This window comes from Anthonomus grandis, chromosome 16 (assembly GCF_022605725.1).
Source record: "Anthonomus grandis grandis chromosome 16, icAntGran1.3, whole genome shotgun sequence".
Taxonomy (NCBI): domain Eukaryota; kingdom Metazoa; phylum Arthropoda; class Insecta; order Coleoptera; family Curculionidae; genus Anthonomus; species Anthonomus grandis.
The window spans coordinates 332865-352942 of NC_065561.1; the positions used below are offsets into that span (position 1 = coordinate 332865).

The 20078-nt window shown below is 33.9% G+C and overlaps 2 protein-coding genes and 1 long non-coding RNA gene across 4 annotated transcripts in view; 1 reads left to right on the plus strand and 2 right to left on the minus strand.

Annotated features, from left to right (window-relative positions):
• Positions 1-395: 395 nt before the first annotated feature.
• LOC126745699 (folliculin-interacting protein 2) overlaps positions 396-20078 on the minus strand; it is a 104033-nt gene continuing 84350 nt past the window's right edge. For both annotated transcript variants that reach the window (XM_050453668.1, XM_050453667.1), the window contains 3 exons: positions 19097-19318; positions 1025-1163; positions 396-965 (listed from right to left, as the gene is read on the minus strand). In XM_050453668.1, coding sequence (XP_050309625.1) covers positions 759-965; positions 1025-1163; positions 19097-19318 — 568 coding nt within the window. In that variant the 3' untranslated portion in view covers positions 396-758. The remainder of the gene's footprint in view (positions 966-1024; positions 1164-19096; positions 19319-20078) is intronic.
• Positions 7539-8783, plus strand: LOC126745703 (uncharacterized). Its single transcript, XR_007663637.1, has 2 exons — positions 7539-7869; positions 7930-8783. It is a non-coding gene; the product is annotated as an uncharacterized LOC126745703 (long non-coding RNA).
• On the minus strand, positions 15700-17274 carry LOC126745702 (uncharacterized). The gene is made up of 2 exons (XM_050453675.1): positions 16909-17274; positions 15700-16853 (listed from the first exon to the last, which is right to left on the minus strand). The coding sequence occupies exons 1-2, from the start codon at positions 17069-17071 to the stop codon at positions 16321-16323; spliced, it is 696 nt and encodes a 231-aa protein (XP_050309632.1). The 5' UTR covers positions 17072-17274; the 3' UTR covers positions 15700-16320.

Genomic DNA, 20078 nt, shown 5'->3' on the forward strand with positions numbered 1-20078 from the left:
TTGTATTAAGATTGTGCGAACCATTTTTGAGTTTTAATTAAAACAGTTAATTCAATAATCAGTGTTTTATTTTGCCCACAACAGAACATTCGTTTTCGCGACAACTTAAGGTTGTTTAAATTTTAAAATAGGTTATCTACATAAAATGGGTCTCTTTCAAGTTACCCAAATCTTAGTAAATATTTGTAATTTACTCTTAACGCATAGTGATTGATATAACGTTTGTTACATATTTTTGTCTCTTAGATATTTTATATTATTTTGCCCACTCATCAAGTTTGAAGATGTAACAAAATTTGTGTCTAGCTGTGATGCTTTTTATAACTTATAGTTGACACCCTTTCATTCCCAAATGAACTGTATATTAGTAAATTGTGTAAAATAAAACTACTGTATTGCAATATATTTATTTATTGAAAACCAGTAAAAAAATAAAAATCATTAACAATGGTATAACTAAAATAAAAGATATACTGCCATAACATGTAGACGTATACAACTTGTATAAAAAAAACTTGTGATAAATAATTCACTTTAGTAAAAGCACTCACAAACCTTTACATTATTGGCACACTTCAAAAACCTAAAATAAATTTTATCTAAATGTAAATCTTTGGACTTTTTCACACTACATTGTTCGCTCTTCACAAAAATAACCGACCCAACCTAAATCACCAAAATATTCGAAACTATGAGGAATTTTTTAATAAAAAAAACAGTTTCTCATAGACATTCTCAAATTAAAAATGCGCAATAACCTAATGAAAGCTCAAGCCATATTTGCTAGTAACTTCAGGAGTGTGAGTAGACGCCACTGCCATCAGTAGAGGTACGTCGTTCACTTCTATCCTTAAGGTTGAAGTGAGTAACTCAATGCTGCAAAATTCGCTTGACAATAATAGCTGTGCTAACGCCTTGGACCGAAGACACAGCTCTTGAAGGCGCTGCTCAATATGTCGAATGCACTGTAAAGTTAAAAGTCGCACTATTAGAAGAAAGAATTACTAGCTACATCGGGACTTACATATTGAGATGGAATGTGTAATTTCCGCATTTGCAAGAGAGATTCTAACATGTTTGCCACCAACTGAGACATACCAGCGCGGACCCCGCTAGTGCCTTTATCTATTACGTAAGTGTGACTAGACATTACTTGAACTTCCCTGGAATAAAGTTAAGATATTAAGGTAATTAATTAAAGAAAACATTTAAAAAAATAAATATAACCTTGATAAAAACAGTATCAACTTAAAAAAATATGATTTTTTATTAGTTACTTAACTAGACAAATTCTATATCTGAAGTTCTATAAACCTATAAAACAGACTTTTTCATATTGTGAATATACTCGAAGAGATGGTGCTGTAAATCTCTTTTGCTGAACTTAAGAGTGTGTTATTTCGATTTACGACGGTTTTGCTGGCTTAATTCGCAACTTTTCGTAATATTATTTAAAGGGACTATGCTGCCTTCCTTATTTAAAACATCCTAACTCGCAAATCGATAAAGCTGAGCAAATTGAGATTTTATGGAAACTAATATGCAGTCCTCATATTTTGAAATAATTATCTGATTCTTTTTATACGCTTAGAAATTTGTTTTTTTACATTTGTGGGTAACGTTTAGTAAAAGACTAGATTCAAAATTTGGTAAAATTTTAGAAAGAAAAGTTAGATAGGACTTTTTAACTTAGTAAAGTAATTATAATAAAAAAATATATCTGTTTTAGGACTGATTTTTATTAAAGACATTTCAAATTAAACATTATAACTAAATTACTATTAAAACATTAGAACATTAAAAACAATATGAAAGTAAATCATTAAATCATTATGAATGGAAATCAGTTACTCAAAAAGTGCTTTACTCTGACTGGAGATCTACCTTTTCTTTATCGTAAGTATCATTATTTTGGGAAACGACTAATTCCTCCCAGAATGTCATTCGGTTAGCGCCCTATTATTCAGTAGGAATAATAGGACGTAGCTTAGAAATCAAATTTTGCTTTCTTTCTAATTTTCCACCTCTATAATATTTAGCACAACAAGTTCAAGAGCTTAAATTCTTCCGAAAAGGCATTTTTGTAGTACAACACATTTTCTCTTCTTTTAAAGTGCAAATGTCCCATATTTTGCAATTGAGGTTTGGGAACAGAACAATTTTTTGAAGCTTAACCCTGATGAACAATCATTCCAATCAAAAAAGTTTTGTATGTTCATCTCTTTTACACGGACCTTAGATGAGTTTGCCTTTTCTACAGCCGATTTAAAATCATTAAAATCGAATACCTTACCGTGCCTTTGCAATCATTGTTCTATCTGGTGATGGAAAGAGTCCGCGGACATAAAAGTGTGACCAGATTGAAAGTATTTTATTTCCAAATTCTCCAGTTCAGTCCCAGTAGAGTTTAAAATGTAAACAAAATGAGGCCCAAGTTTTGTTTTGATCTGCACAGTTGTCAAGCCAGATCGTAAAATTGCATGTCTCTGTTATATAAAAAAAATTCAAAAAAAGTTGAAATTAAATCTTCCTTATCTTGACCCGCAACTCCTTCGTGTCATATTATTGCCACCGGCTCTTCGAATATGTCCCTACTGGCACAAATGAATATTCTACAAACGGAATGCTACTTAGGACATTTTACCTTAGAAAAAGATAGATAGGACATTTTAATTTGGGATTATCGTCTTTGCTACACATAGGACAATATATTTAGGTGAATTTAAGACATAAAAAATGTAGTTAGGACGTTTTAACTAAGGAGGGCAGTATGGGTTTTGCGACTAAATGTTAGATTTAGAATTAGATAGAGCTTCTTACATTTTTTGTTGTATCAGTTTTGTTGCAGTATTCATTTCTTTTTTTTCGTCACAGTTCAGCGAACAGCTCGAAACAGTCCTACTGAGTTTTTCCCAAACCAAGTCCGTAAGTTCCGCAATGTTCTTGTTCTCTTTTACGCAATTATTTTCCATGTAATATGTTTATATGTTTGTAATGTGAGCTGGTATTCTTTTATACAGCCACATTTCAAATGCTTTCAGTTTTTTAGTGATGGCTCCTGTGTGTGTCCAGGATTCTACACCATACAATAAATCAGAAAAGACATCTTAATTGCGTTACTTTTGTTTCAAGAGATCCCTGTTTGCTTACCGTTACCTTGCATGCTTACCGTCCTTGCTTTTTCTATATGACATTTTATTTCCTGTGCACTGTCCCTTTATTATGGTGACTCCAAAGTAGTAATAGTGTTGAACACATTTAAATCGAGTTCCGTCCACATACAGGGTGATTTTTATAAGAAGGTCATGCTTTTGGGGGATGATAGGGGTCGTTCAATTATAACTTTTGATATAAGACACTATGGGTCGGAAATGCCTCAGAAGCAAAATACAGGGTGTTAAAGTTTTTAAAAAAATTAAGAAATTAATTTTTAGTTTTTTGACTGTTTAAGATATCGGTGTCAAATTTTCTCAGTAAAGCTACCTAATAAAGATGCTTTAAATGTAAAAAGTAAATGTCAACTAGTGGCGTAGATCAGATAGGCATAAGAGTAATTTTTTAATAAAAAAAAAAATAGTATGCTACTGATAATGAAAAATTTTAAGAATCCTTGGTTTATTGAACAGAAAAAAAGGTATCCTCTATCTTTTTCCCAAAAGGCACCATTTTATCAGAATTTAAAAATAAATAACTTTAATAAAAACTAAGGAAAAAAAATTATTGGATAACGTTAAAAAATACTAAATAATAAATAATAATAATTAATAATTAATTTAAAAGGTGCTCAAAGTGGCCGCCATTTTGTTGGATACAGAGCCTGCAGCGTAATGTTAAATTGTCGTGAATTTTCTGAATAACTTCACCCCTATCTTCAATTTCGGTATTTGGTCTCGCACGAACTCATCGGATTCGCCGAGTGTGCATATCCGCTAACTCAATGCCACGCAAATTGCAAAGAGGGACATGATAACAAAATAACTAATAGCTTTGCCGGTTGCTAGGATATTTTTGACATACGAATCAAAACTTTGTTATAACGTCATCTTCCTGATTAATTTAAATAAGGTAGTTGTTCTGCCATTGCTTTATTTTGACTGTTATGGAGCGATTTACGTGGAATGAATTGGCAAATATGCATTTAACCCTTTGTGAATCCAGAGGAAATGCTGTATTGGCTCGCGCGATTTATGCTGAACGTTTTCCCAATCGAATGGTCCCAGAGAGAAGATTTTTTCTTAAGGTCGACAGGAGTCTACGTGAGAGAGGACAATTAAAAGTAAGTACTTACTTAAAAAAAATAAAAACAAAAAATTAACATGTACTTTTTGTTTTAGGTAAACCCAGGCATAAGAGTTCGTGCAAGACCTATTCGTGATAATGTTGAGGAGAAAATATTTCACAATTTTGAAGAGGATCCAAATACAAGTACCCGAAAAATTGCTGATCACCTGAGGATAAGCAAAACGTTGGTTTGGAAAGTTTTGCATTATAACCACCTTTATCCATTTAAAAAACAAAAGGTTTAGCATCTGTTGCCCCAAGACTATGCTAATAGGTTCGCGTTTGCCACTTGGTATCTTCAACAAGGGGCTGAACACCATTTCAGACATTCGCCAAGCTATTTTGTTTAGTGACGAATCAACGTTTTGCCGAGAGAGATATTTCAATCCAAGAAACAATCATGTCTGGGCTGATGAAAACCCTCATGCTAAATTTATCCGTGGCTACCAACAAAAATTCTCTGTGAGTGTTTGGGAAGGCATTGTAGGGGAGAACTTGATTGGTCTGTACATTTTGCCAAGACGTCTCATTGCAGGGAATTATTTGATTTTTCTTCAAGATGTACTGCCTGAACTTTTAGAAGATGTGCCATTGGATGTTCGGCAAATAATGTGGCTTCAACATGATGGTTGTCCGTCACTATGGTCGCGTTCTCAGGGAATATTTGAACCAAAGATATCCTAGACGTTGGATTGGGAGGGGAGGCCCAATGGCTTGGCCAGCGCGCTCCCCCGATTTAAATCCCTGTGATTTTTATTTGTGCGGTCATTTGGACCAACTTAGTTATTCTACACCTGTGCCAGATGAACATGATCTTTTGGCTCGCATTGCAGTAGCTGCAGGCAAAATTAAAGATAGGGGTGAAGTTATTCAGAAAATTCACGACAATTTAACATTACGCTGCAGGCTCTGGATCCAACAAAATGGCGGCCACTTTGAGCACCTTTTAAATTAATTATTAATTATTATTATTTATTATTTAGTATTTTTTAACGTTATCCAATAATTTTTTTTTCCTTAGTTTTTATTAAAGTTATTTATTTTTAAATTCTGATAAAATGGTGCCTTTTGGGAAAAAGATACAGGATACCTTTTTTTCTGTTCAATAAACCAAGGATTCTTAAAATTTTTGATTATCAGTGGCGTACTATTTTTTTAATTAAAAAATTACTCTAATGCCTATCTGATCTACGCCACTGGTTGAAACTAAAACATTTACTTTTTACATTTAAAGCATCTTTATTAGGTAGCTTTACTGAGAAAATTTGACACCGATATTTTACAGACGAAAAACAATGAAAAACACAAAGTCACGGTCTCACAACATTTACTTAAAGCTACACGTGTTTCGCTCTATTCAGAGCATCATCAGGCCTAAAACAATAATAATTAGTATTGAAAGAAAAAAAGAGGACATTAAAAAGACTAAAACCTTAAAAAGCCACTAACGTTGGCAAAACAGTGAATAAACATACATTTAAGGTTAGGATGACTCTACAGTTATTTGGAACCAAAAAATAAAAAATTAAAAATTGCAAAATAATATCACACCTATTGGGAATCGAACCCGCGACAACAAGCTTACAAGCCAGAGACTATAACCTATGGGCTACCGGAACACTGAGGAGAAGTTCAAAACATTTGTTGTTAAGCTAAGGCATTTTAACACTATATTTAAATATTAAATATTAAACTTATTTCAGTTGGAAGAGATTATGTAAATATAAAATTGATTAAATAAGATTATTAAAAATAAGGTTGGGTTCAAAATTAAATACGTCGTTAACACAGACAAGAACAGGACTCTTCTTGGCTTTAGTAATTTCCATTCTCTCCAGAAGGTCAAGCTTTTTCCCTTTAGGGCATTCATGAAGTATTTCAGCTCCGACCTCTGGAGAAAAGTGATGTGTGGAAGCTAACAGGTGATTCGCAAACGCTGACTTTGTATCACGGACGTCTGTATTTTTAAATTTCTCAAACAACGCTACATGTTCTTAAAGAACAGAGATTGTAAGTCAACCTGTATTTATTTAAGAACTTAAAGTATAATTTGTTAATTAAGTAAAGTGGGAATCCATTATTAAAAGCAATATGTTTTATAATATTAAGCTCTTTAGCAAACGCTTCCTTTGACAGGGCGATGTTAAAAGTCTGTAAAAGAAAGAATTGAAGGAGGCAAATTTGTATGGATAGGGAGAAATAGACGCGTATTGAATGACATGATCAGTAGTTGTGGGTTTACGATATATTTCAAATATTAGTTTATTATTGAGTCTTTCTATAAGGAGGTCTAGGAATGGCAGTTTACCATTTTGTTCTTCCTCAATGGTAAAAGAAATCTTTGGGTGCAAAGAATTCACAAAACGAAGAAAATTTGTCAAATCTTCTTTCTGGCCATTCCAGACAATGAAAATATCGTCAACGTACCTCTTATATTCAATGAGAAACTCCCCAAACCTACCCTTAACAATCCTTTCTTCTAGGTTGCTCATAAAAATTTCACTTAACAGTGGGGAAAGGCATGAACCCATAGCCAATCCAGAGACTTGTTTGTGTGTTTTTCATTGTTTTTCGTCTGTTGTATACGTCGGTCTCTTTGTGAAAAATGGATGAGATTTTCTTAACCGATATTTTAAACAGTCAAAAAACTAAAAATTAATTTCTTAATTTTTTTAAGAACTTTAACCCCTGTATTTTGCTTCTGAGGCATTTCCGACCCATAGTGTCTTATATCAAAAGTTATATTTGAACGTCCCCTATCATCCCCCAAAAGCATGACCTTCTTATAAAAATCACCCTGTATAAGTGATCTCCATTTATATCTCTTTTCAAAATAATCATCCATTATTCTCAAAGAGACTTAGATATATGACCAACGGAAAAGAAAGTACGAGCCCTAACAACTATATATTGGAACAAGTAGTCATTTTACGAATAAAATTCCAGTTTACCGTAATTCTTTTAATTTATTTTTTTTACTTAAAAATAATAAATTAATAAAATTTTGATGTTAAATAATATTTATTTAATTGTTTGATAATCAAAAAATTTTGACAACTAAATGTTGGAACATGGATTGCTTTTGCTCAAATTTTTCCAGTTTTATTAGCATGACGCGAAGATGGCTTTGAATAAACAAAAGTAAGTAGTGCGTTGTCAACAATAAAAATTTTGATGCGTCACTTGACCATTAATAATCAATTACTGTCATTTTTTTACGAGTAAAATACAATATTGGCTCGTGGAAAACCTACTGATCTAAAAGTACGAGAAATTATTATCCGGCAGTACCATAAAGGGAAAACAATGCGAGAAATCTCCAGTGAATTAAATGTTGCAACAACTACTATATTTAATATAATTAAAAAATATGGTGAAACTGCCAGTATTGGTGTTCGCGGCAAAAGTTCAGGACGTCCAAAAGTTGTTTCTCAAAGAAATGTAAGGAACTTGATTAAAATTTGTAAGTCGGGAAGAAGAAATACTCTACGAGAAGTAACTGCAAGGTGGAATAGAGAAAGTGGGATAAATGTTTCCAGAGAATGCTGCCACAAATATATCCACAAGAGCGGTCTTAGTTTTTATAAGGTATGTTTAATAGGCTGTTCTGTGCTATATTATTTTCATTTTTCTCATTATTTCGCCTAGGCCAAAGAAAAACCATTGTTAACGGAGACTCAAAAAAGGAATTGTTACATTTGGGCCAAATCAAAACTCTCGTGGACCAAAGAAAATTGGAGCAACAAGTTATTTATAGCGACGAAAGCAAATTTGATGTCTGTGTCGGAGATTATCGAAAGCGGGACAAAACAGAAGCATTCCATAAGGATTGTCTTAAAAGGACTGTAAAGTTTCCACAGGGCATCACGGTGTGGGGTGGTATGTCAGCTAAAGAGTTGGGAACGTTACACTTTATTGATGGCATAGTAAATGCAGAAAAATATCGAGACATTCTCGTTTACCAAGTGCAGCAAATTTATATCCATCTGGAGATTTTATCTTTCAATAGGACGGTGCCTCATGTCATACTGCTAAATCTACCAAAAAATGGATGGGGGAACATAATATGAAAGTTTTGTCACATCCCTCTAGCAGCCCGGATCTCAATCCAATCGAAACACTTTAGCACAAAATATAGCAACGCATAAGAGGTAGTCCGCAGCGTACTTTGCCACAACTACGTGCTAAATTACAGAAAATATGGGATAGTTTCACCCCTAAATTTTGTGAAGGTCTAGTTGGTACAATGCCTCATAGAGTTCAGGCTGTTATTCAAGCTAAGGGCGACGTTACGCCTTACTCATTTGTATTTTCCTATTTTACAACTCACTTGTTCCAATATTTAGTTGTCAGCATTTTTCAATTATTTACCAAGTAATTAAATACTAAATAACTTAAAATATATAAATAAATTATAAAAACAATATTAAACATTATAAAAAAGCTTGTTCATTTCATATTTATGATTAAAAAAAAAATTAAATAAAATAATTTTCGCTAAATGGGCATTTTATTTCAAAATAACTGCTTGTTCCAACATAGTTGTTAGGGCTCGTATACTCAGAGTCTGACAAATCAAGCGTCTATTTAAAAGTTTACGCGTTTCGCCGCATTAGGGCATAAAATTATCAAAATTAAATATTAAGAAATAAAACGTTAATTAACAGAAAAGACATACCTCTTCTAAATACAAAAACTACACACTTACTCTCACTAACATAAATAAAAATATAAAATGTCTACAACATCGTGTACCGTTATTGACTAAAATAAGAACTTTAAAACGCCAAATATCACCGAAAGGCAGTACATTTTATACATATTATCTTATAAAGAACCAAAACAAATTCAACTATGAAAGAATAAAAATATAATTTAAAAAAAAATTTTTTTTTTAGGTCTGATGATGCCCTAATGCGGCGAAACGCGTAACCCGTTAAATAGACGCTTGATTTATGAGGCTTTGAGTATACTTTGGTCATATATCTCTTTTGTTAAGACCATATTACTGACTGTACTGCGCGATATGGTCCATTAACAGTGCTTCCAAGCTATCGCCGGCGTATTAAATATTATTTATTCTGAATCCGTTCAAAAAGATACCTTCTTCTACTTTGTTGAAAATTTTTTCGGAATATAAATTGACTATCAAAGGCGAAAGGGACACATATCTCTCTGACCCCACGTTGAATTTTCACTTGTACCGTTCGTTTTCCATTAAGTTTAAAGCATGCTGTTTGATTCCAGTAGAGATTTGAAATTAATATTAAATCTTTATTGTCCAAGCCGACCTCTTCCAGGATATTACAATCATCTTATGATGTTGAACGCGATGAAATGCTTTTTTTTAACTCCAAAGAGTGCTGTAGCGTTTTATTTTTCTATTCCTTATGTTCACTAACGCTCCATTGACATTTTATTAATTTCAATAATTACATTAATAATTTCAGTCAACTTCTTTTATTCATATTTCTTTAAATTCACACTGTCAACGACACATTACTACTGTAACGCATCACTCTCCTGGTCAGTGTTGCTAGATGTCATAAAGAGAATAATCGCATAGCTTGTTTAAAATTATCGTACTGAACGTCGATATTTATACCTTCGAAAGTTTAATTAATATTACTTTGAAGTCGAAAGTTTAAGGGAAAAAAATTCTAAAAATATTCTTAAATGTATTTATTTCCTAAATATTACAAAATTTGAATTAAAATATGGTTAACATTCATCAAAAATTAGGTCATCGTCTTCAGATTCTGCGTTAGTTTCTTTCTCTTTTGTCGCAGCTTTATTCTGATAAAGTGTGGCTGACGTCATAGTTCTCAACATTTTTTCACTAGGATTAAATCTTAAACAGTTTTGTTCTAGATGAACTTTCTGGGAAGATAACATATGACCATTTAATGTATCCGTTATTATTCTATTTCTTGCGTTAGTTTTTATTAAATTCACCTTTGAAAATTGCCTTTCACAACTGGCACTTGAATGCGGTATTGACAGCACATTTAGTGCAAACTTGGACAAATCGGGGAATATGAATTCTCCACTAAAATCTTTTACCTGACTTAGTTTATAAAAAAACTCATCAACTTGGATTCTGGTAGATCTTCGTAAATTTTTAATTTTCTCCACTGGTCATCAATTTTTTGTATTTGATGTGTGTTTTGAAGTTTGCAAATTTGAGGTAAAGATTTCATCAGCGGTAAAAGTGTGGCCTCATTGCCCTTTTTGATACTATTTAAAGTTAAGATGGGCAACTTACTTAGCACAGGATCTTCGAAAATATACCGTTTTTTTATTTCTAGACAAGCAGTAATTAAAAAATTACGACAGCGTTGAAGAAAATCAATTTTAGCAGGTTCCTCTAAAGCATCTATATTCTGAAGAACCCCAATATCCAAATAAATATTTGTTATTCAAAGGAAATGTGCATCATCAGTTGGGTCAATTTTACCAATGTCTGTATTATTGATATAGTTTTGTTACACATAACCATGTTACTGTGTAAATTTAAAATTACCAGTTTTTGAAGGTGGTAGACAATGGTACAGTGAAAACATCTTGTCGGACTTGCATTGTCTTATTTATTTAATGTAACACGACGTTTCGGTTGGTAAGTATTTCGCAGAACATCAGCAAAGAAGAGGAATCAGCTCTCAGGAATCTCAAAAGTGAAAAAAACATCAAAATTCTTCCTGCAGATAAGGGCAATGCAACTGTGGTTATGGACCTGGAAACCTACGAAAACAAGGTTGAGGAAGTTTTGAACAAAGGCGAATACAGGCTACTATCTGACGACAAGGATCCGACGACAACCATAGAAGTTCGAATTTACAGAGCACTAAAGAAGTACTCCTCAACATTGTCGGATGCGGTACGCTCTAGGCTGACACCACATTATAGCAAACCTCCACACCTATACGGACTACCCAAGATTCATAAGGAGCAAATGCCTCTGCGGCCCATCACGATCTCTAGAAATTCGCCGACATCAGAACTCTCGAAATTCCTTTTGGAGATCATTAGACCGATCCAGGGAAATGCAGCGTCTTTCGTGCGAAACTCTGCCCACTTTGTAGACCTTCTTGGAGGGATCGAAGTCGGACCAATGACAGATTGGTGAGCTTTGATGTCGAAAGTCTCTACACCAATATACCCATAGGAGAGTCTCTTAACATCATCCGAGACAAACTAGGCAAGGATGCAGATTTCTCAAGTCGGACCACACTGCCTCTGAACGGAGTGATGGAACTTTTGGAGATCTGTCTTCGTAATTCTTACTTTCAGGTCAAGGATAGATTCTACGCCCAAGACGAAGGACTTCCGATGGGTTCATCTCTTTCCCCAGTAGTAGCAAACATCTTTATGGAATGGTTTGAGGAACATGCAATAGATGCCTCCCATTGCAAACCCAAGCTCTGGCTTCGATATGTGGACGACACCTTCATCATCTGGGACAAAGAGGAAAAAGCACTTCAGGAGTTTCTGCTTCACCTCAACAACATCAGACCAACAATCAAGTTCACGATGGAGACAGAGAAGGACTCAGCTCTACCTTTCCTAGATGTCCTCGTTAAAAAGGTTGGTGGAAATCTACGAACTTCAGTTTATAGGAAACCAACACACACGGGCCAGTATCTTCACTATGAGTCCAACCATCCTGCAACCACCAAAGTAGGCATCATAAGATCCCTCTACAATAGAGCTCGAACCATCTGTAGAAGCGACGAGGATCTCAAGACTGAAGTGGATACCATCTACAAAGACCTACAACAGAATGGATATCCAAAGAAGCTAATAAGTAGGACCATCCAAAGGACGCGTCCAAATCAAATCAGAAACGAGGCCACCACGACAACCAGACTTCTACCCATACCTTACATTAGGGGTACATCGGAACAAATCCGACGCATTGCCAGCAAGTACAATATTAGAACTGCCTTTAGATCTAGCACCACTATCAGAAGCGTGATATCAAAGACCAAACCAGATGGCCTGTTGGATACCAAAAATTGCGTCTACCAGACCCCATGTGAGTGCGGTGACTCATACATAGGTGAAACGAAGCGCCCCCTAGAAGTCAGAGCGAAGGAACATCGCAGCTGGACCCAAAGAGGAGAGGTTTCCAAATCCGGAATAGCAGAGCACGCGTGGCATAATGGACACAATATCCATTGGTCAGAAGCCAAGATTCTGCACAAGGAACAGCACTGGCGGAAGAGGAAGTTCGTAGAGGCAGTTTTTATTTCACAAAATCAGGGGATCTTCAGCCAGCCAAGCGTCGATGTGCCCAACATCTGGAAGCCTCTACTCTCAGGACAGTGTAGGATCTAGAGAGAGGAGTGTCCTCCCCCCCCCCCAACTCTTTTCACGGATGACTTTCCCTTCCACATCGCTGCACACATCTAGTATATAAGCCTATAGAATAGTTATTTGCTGTCAGTTTACACTTGATAACGGTTGGAGATACTTACTAACCGAAACGTCATGTTACATTAAATAAATAAGACTGAAATAAATAAGATTTGTTAAATGATCAGCTGAATTAAATAGATATTGTGCTCTGTCAAATATCCTGTTATTTTATTTTCGGCCACTTTGCCCTGAGTTTGCAAACAACTCTCAGGTTTATTAAACAAAGAGGTTATTGTCGTCTTTGGAATAGCTTTTACGTTCTGAACATGCTTTGATGATTTAGCATGATTTTTAATAATGGTTAGTTCTGCAGTAAGCTCTAAATTACAAGGACGACACCTAGCCTTTTCATCTGAAAGTGCAATTTAAATATATGACATAAAGGGAAAAAAATTAATTATTGATAACAATTTACTATTACTTTTAATAAGCCAACCTTTAAACCTCGAGCCTTGTTCCCACTCCACTCGGTATTTTTTGTTTTCGGTGCTTAAACTTTTGGGAACATTCGCCGGGTTTCAACTTTTTATATTCAGGAGTTGAACTCCTACTTTAACGTGCAGATTCGGAATCAGACATGGTTACTTCTTATTTTTTTTAGTCTAGTTTTTACACTAGTTTTAGATAAAATCAACACCGCTCATAATTACCACAATCACGTGTGAAAGATGCAGGTAAACTGTAAGCTGTAAGTAATTTACGACGAAAAATAAGAATGGGGAATCCCCGATACGCGATTCGATATACTCTAGTTGTGTACGGCGCCGCGCCGCCCATAGCCATTCATATATTTCGTAATATGTGCCATCCATTAGTGTGGTTGCCAAGATAGGCAACCACAAACACTTATTAATGCACAGAACACTTATAAATTCCTACTTAATACTATAGTATGTTAGTGACTAAATAAAATATTATTGCTAACAAAATATTACTATTGTATGAAGTAGGGTTTAAATATTTTTTTGAAATAAAAAAAATAAAATTCAAAATTATCGTACAAAGTGGCATTATCGCATAAGTACTATCGTACATCGCACAAGCATTGGTTTTATCGTACGAAATCGATAATTATCGTACATCTAGCAACACTGCTCCTGGTTTAATTATCCATGCTATCTGTTGACGGTTCGTCACTTCTCTGATTGGTCATAATTAATATTTTCTCTGATTGGCTGATATTGACAGCTCAGGCGACAGGTGGGGTCGTTATCGATTTATTCGGTACTGCGTCCATTTTTCGAGGACTTGTTCCCGTGTTGCAGGTAGGAGCGCACGTAAAAGGCCAGTTTTTTTTTCCGAAGTTTGTGAAGTAAGAAGTGGCCAATATGGTTTATAATTTATGGTCCTTAATCTTGTTCCTTTAGGAAACCGTTTATTTCATAATTATGGTGCAGGATGCCCAATATTTTGATGGATAGATAATGAAATCTAGCAAGGGTTTTACTTTTTCGTTTTCCTCTTTATTCTTCTTCAATTTTTGATGGCTGCAGGCTTTTGATTTCCCCGGAAAATTGCTGAAAGCGGTGGAGCTGGAGCCAGAGTTAGAGCTAGTATTAGAGATTCCCTGTCCGGATAGCTGAGCTACAAATAGCATACATTCACAGCCACGTTTTTGAAGGCTAGCCATTCATTTCTTGGAGGAATATACATGCCAGTTTATTCCATTTATTTAAATATTACTAACCATAGATTTGTCTCACTTATTTAAATTTTTATTAATATACCTTTTATTTCAATTTAACGTTATAAATATTTAATCAATATCATAATTTAATACGTCAATTTCTTATCTATAATATTAGTTATTTTTTGTTCAGTATTTCTCAGTACCCTTTTTAATAATTAAGTAGATATAACACGGTTGAGGCTGATATGCCTTAGATAAAAAGGTTATACAAATACAAATATATACTAAAAACTTTTAATAATTGCAATTTATTTTTCAAGTGCTGAAATCTACCTAGTAGCGAAATCATAATCTAAAAGTTACTTTTGTCAAACCGATTTTAATCATATTAACATTATTCATATTTTAATTCATAGCAAATAATTAACATTTATCAGATTAGAAGATGAGGTGTGTACATATCTTTGATGTAAATATAATTTGGTTATATTGTTGAGATTATTTTTGCCTCTTTAAATCTACCTTATCCAGGGTCATTTAATTGTTAATTGAAACCTATATACCAAGTCTTTTTCTTAGTTTTCTTTCATTTATAAAAAAAAACTAAGTGGCGCCCGTAAGTTTATATTCTTTAATAGCCAGTCATAAGTGAACCTTCGAACAATCCCAAGCCTCCAATAATTCTGAGCTACCGTCTGCAAACTCTTGGCACAATAGAACACTGTAAAGTTAACGCCACAGTGCCTCCCTGATTCCGTCTGCATTTATAAAATCAAACTGGTTTTTAAATATCTGTGTTTCACATTTGTTGTAAATTCTTGTATAATTTTTAAAAACAATGTTAACATATGACAGATCGGACTGATGACGGCTCGATATTCCTTGCACTTCTTTGCTTCATGTTTTTTGGGCAACGCTATAAATTTTAATATCTACCTCCAGGACCGTTCTGGCAGTACCAGTATCTTCAAGAGAGGGGGAGGGATTTTATTTTCTATATACACAAATCTATATCTAGTAAACGTCTTCAAGTTCCTGATAATATTGAACACGTTTTTGTCTCAGTTGGATCTGTTAATTTTTGAATATTATCATAGGAGCTGTACAGGGTGATTCAAAAGTAAGCGGCATCCTTTCAGGGGCGTAATCCTTGTATGAAAATAAGGCAAAAAGTTCATATTAATATGGGTCCGAAATTGCGTCCTAAGGGAGCTACGCCCCTTTGAATAGGACCCCTTGAAGACAACATTTTTTTTTTTTAACTTTAAAACCCTTTAGAATTAAATTTTGAAAATTGGTATACTGCATAAACATTTCGTTGTGAATAAGATTCTAAATTTAAATTTTTTAAATTTTATTCAGGTGCGTCACATGCGGGGGTTGGTAAGGGTAAAAACATCCCTTTTTCTTTTACTCTTTAGGTTATTGTGATTTTGTTTGAAAATTATAAAATTTTAGAGTCTTATACGTAAAAAAGGTACTCTTAGTTCAATTCGATAGAGCGTACCATTTACGAGAAAAGCGACTTTGAAAATGTTCTAATGCGTATGTTTATTGATGAAAATTAATTCGCATTACGATCGACAAAAAAGACACTTTTTACTCACATTTTATTTAACAATTTATAGAAAGTGTTCAAAATTATTACCATTCGCGTCACGGCAAGCTCTTAATCTTTTTATTAGATTATGGTGCACACGTGGTAGAATTCTTGGATTGTTTTTAATTGTCTGAAATGTCTATTCTTTGCCTGAGAACATCAATATTGGGTATAAGGCGGGAATAAACTAGTTGTTTTAGGTGTCCCCATAAATAAAAATCAAGGGGGTTTAGGTCAGGAGACCGTGGTGGCCATGGCATTGGACCCCCACGACCTATCCAGCGGTATTGATAGACATTATTTAAATGTTCTCTAGCGAGAATGCTAAAATGTGGGGGAGCACCATCGTGCATAAACCACATTTGTGCTCGTAATTGAAGTGGTAGATTTTCTAATATTTGTAATATTCATTCTGTAAAAAAATTGTGTAAATTTGTCCATTAAGTCGTTGCGGCATAAATACAGGTCCTTTTAAATGCCCATCGATTATTCCCGCCCACACATTTAAACTAAACTGCTGCTGATGTACCTTCTGTACCGTAGCATGGGGATTCTCATCCGTCCATAGGTGGTTGTTGTGGAAATTGAAAATTCCGTTTCTTGTGAAGCCGGCCTCGTCAGTAAATAAAATTTTCTTCTCAAAATTTTCAAAAGCAACGCGGTTTTCTTCTAGCCAATTACAGAAGTGTACACGAGGAAGGAAATCTCGCTCTTCCAAAGCCTGAACCCGTTGAATATGATAAGGGTAGAGTGACATATCGTGCAAAATTCTCCATACGGTTGACTGAGAGGACCCTTCTTGATTTGCGATGATGCGAGTGCTCAAAGATGGATCTTCTTCAATACGATCTAGCACGCGTTCTTCTAATGCTAGGGTTCTGGCATTTCTTGGTCGCCCAACAACTTCCTGTCTTTGAAATGTTCCTTAAGCAAAATTTAAGTAGATATTATGCGATATTACTCACATTTTTGAATTTACCTGTTTCCCTTAAATTACGATCTACTCTTGCGAAAACCGTACGGTGTGGCACTCGTCGATTAGGAAATGCCTCATGATACAATCGTCTTGCTTCAACACAATTACCAAATGCTCTTTCAAACATAATGTGAATATCAGCTTGTTCTTGATACGTAAAATCCATGTTTGCTTTTTAAACTTAGAAACACAAAGTACCAAACTCAACAAAGGCAATGCCTTTATTATTAATAATAAATAGTAATTTGTAAAACACTCTATGAAACTAATTTTACTTTGGCAAAGTAAATTGTATTTTATAATGACATTTATCAGTCATTTAAATGCCAGAAACCACAAAACAACCGCCAACTTCGTTTTAAATGCGTATCCAGTAATTTTATTATATATTGAACATACGCAATCAGAAAATTTTCAAAGTCGATTTTCTCGTAAATGGTACGCTCTATCGAATTGAACTAAGAGTACCTTTTTTACGTATAAGACTCTAAAATTTTATAATTTTCAAACAAAATAACAATAACCTAAAGAGTAAAAGAAAAAGGGATGTTTTACCCTTACCAACCCCCGCATGTAACGCACCTGAATAAAATTTAAAAAATTTGAAATTGGAATCTTATTCACAACAAAATGTTTATGCACTACACCAATTTTCAAAATTTAATTCTAAAGGGTTTTAAAGTTATAGAGAAAAAATTGTCCTCAAGCGGTCCTATTCAAAGGGGCGTAGCTCCCTTAGGAAGCAATTTCGAACCCATATTAATATGAACTTTTTGCCTTATTTTCATACAAGGATTACGCCCCTGAAAAGATGCCGCTTACTTTTGAATCATCCTGTATATATCCCACCCAATTCGTCAGCACAATCTTACATGGCACTCGCTCTTTGTATGCCGAATTCTATGCTGCATATTATGGGTGACTTCAATTTGCCTTATGGTATAGGGGAAAAAATCAGCTTTAGCTCCACAGTATCAACAAATAAAGCACGACCTGAAGAAGCGTTGAGCACACAAGTTATGTCAAATACATGTAATTTCCATAACTTATTTCAACTTAACTTATACCTAACCTTACACGGAAGCCTTTTCGATTTGGTGTTGACACAAGACTCCTCAATAGATGTCAAATAACCAGACTATTTTTTTGGTTCCTCCAGTTGTTCACCCACCGCTATGTATTAAGTTAAATAGTTGCCTCGTGGAGGTCGTAGAGGGTCTTGGGTTTAATGGATTCTACAGGGATTTTAAGTCTGCCAATTTTCAAGAGATTGTAGTGTTCTTGGATTAGTTCGATTGAGATTTTTTATTTTTGAATAAGCCTCTTGAAGCAATGCTAAATATTATTTATGAAATTATCTTAAAAATCATATTATCGAAAAGCAAAAAATGCACAAAAAATATATACATCATATACAATAATTTTTGTCTGATTCTAGAGCTGCAAAATCCTCAATCATATTCTAACTTTTTTTTTTTTTTTTTTTTAAAGTCCAGTTCAGATATCTATTAGAATCTTTGATATGTCGCAAATGCCGCACTAAATAGTCTGTGCGTTTATGTCGTATTTATTGCCGCATGATATACATGTTTAAATGGCAAAATTTTATATAGTTTATATATCAAATCATTTTAAATATACGTAAAACCCCCTGGTTTAAACTATTTTTTATTTTTCTTTCAAAAATGTCCATTTTTAGAAAAAAAATAATATCACAAGACAATAATATCAAAAAATTGACCGCGGACTAAAACCCAAGCATCTTACACGATATTTTAAACACTTCCAGCCTTCTCACCTCTTTTTAGCTAGTCTATTAAACAAAGATAAAACACCTGCGTTCTGGCGATTCCTACTTCAGGCTGTGCAAGTGATTGTGCATCTTTCTAGTATTTATAGATACTTTTTTCTGTAATATTTAGGGAAAAATAAATGTATGTCATCATCTTTAAAAATGAGGTATTTTAATGAAGTTTGGACAATTAAAAAAAAATATTACATGCAAAATCTTTCTGGAAATAAATTAAATTTGATACTTATTTTAATAAAAAAATTCATTCATTCTAATTGAATTTATTTTAAAGGTTACTAAACTACAAAATTACCTATTATAAATTTCCGTAAGGTTTTTATAAAACAATCAAAAATCTTATTAAGTTAAAAATATCATATAAACATTTAATAAGCTTACCAGGTATCAGCATTAGCTACAATGGCCAAGGCTTCATCAACAGGGTGATCCAGCAACGAATGTTGAGCGTTTATGGCAAGGTTACTTTTTAACTGCGAATCACACTTGTTGTTAGATATGAGGCCTTGTAAAACCATGTCAGGTATGTAATTATCTATTACTCCTCTCATAACTGTCGAGGTATATGGTACCGAGAGTTGCTTTTCCGAGAAAATAGCCGATCTAAAACGATAATAAAAAAATCAAGGTAATGTGCATTATTAGACTGCTTGTCGTGAGAAGAGTGAAAGTTTTATGCCATTTGACCTTTTTGTATTTAAAAACTAAAAAAAGATTTACAATTCAATTTCTGAATAAGAAGTTAAGTCAGTAAGAATTCCTGCATTGTCTCTGGAAAGTATTAGATATATGGTCTGCGAAAAAAAAATTTTGTTAGCAAAAAGGGGATGAAAATTTTATGTTCCTGGAACTTCTATTGACCAAAAAGGTCATGATAGGTGTGGTAGGATAATAGTGACGAAAGGCTTTTTACATAATTTTACCTAGGTAGGAAATATTGTAGATGATAGCGTCATTCACCAATGTAGTATAATAAAAGTAATAAGTTATGTATTATATTTAGAATAAAACAAATATAATTATTTCTTATTTTATTATCATTCGGTAGGTACCTACATTCTTAGATATGTTATTATATTTATAGATTAGTCAATATCCTAGTAAGGGTTCATGCCAGTTTATGCGCTATGTAAGTCAACCAATTCGGTAATATGCTTATTTAATAATTATATTGTTGACTTATGTGTAATAGTTTAGGCTAAGCAATTTTGAGTGCTTCTGTACTAAATTATTATATTTTTGAATAGACTTAGATTTTAGTCATGTTTTAAACAAGTCGTTTTTAATTGAAACTCCTTAACCTCCTACATTATTACACCAAATTTCGTATTTTTTTGGAGAAATTTCTGAAACAGGCGCTGAA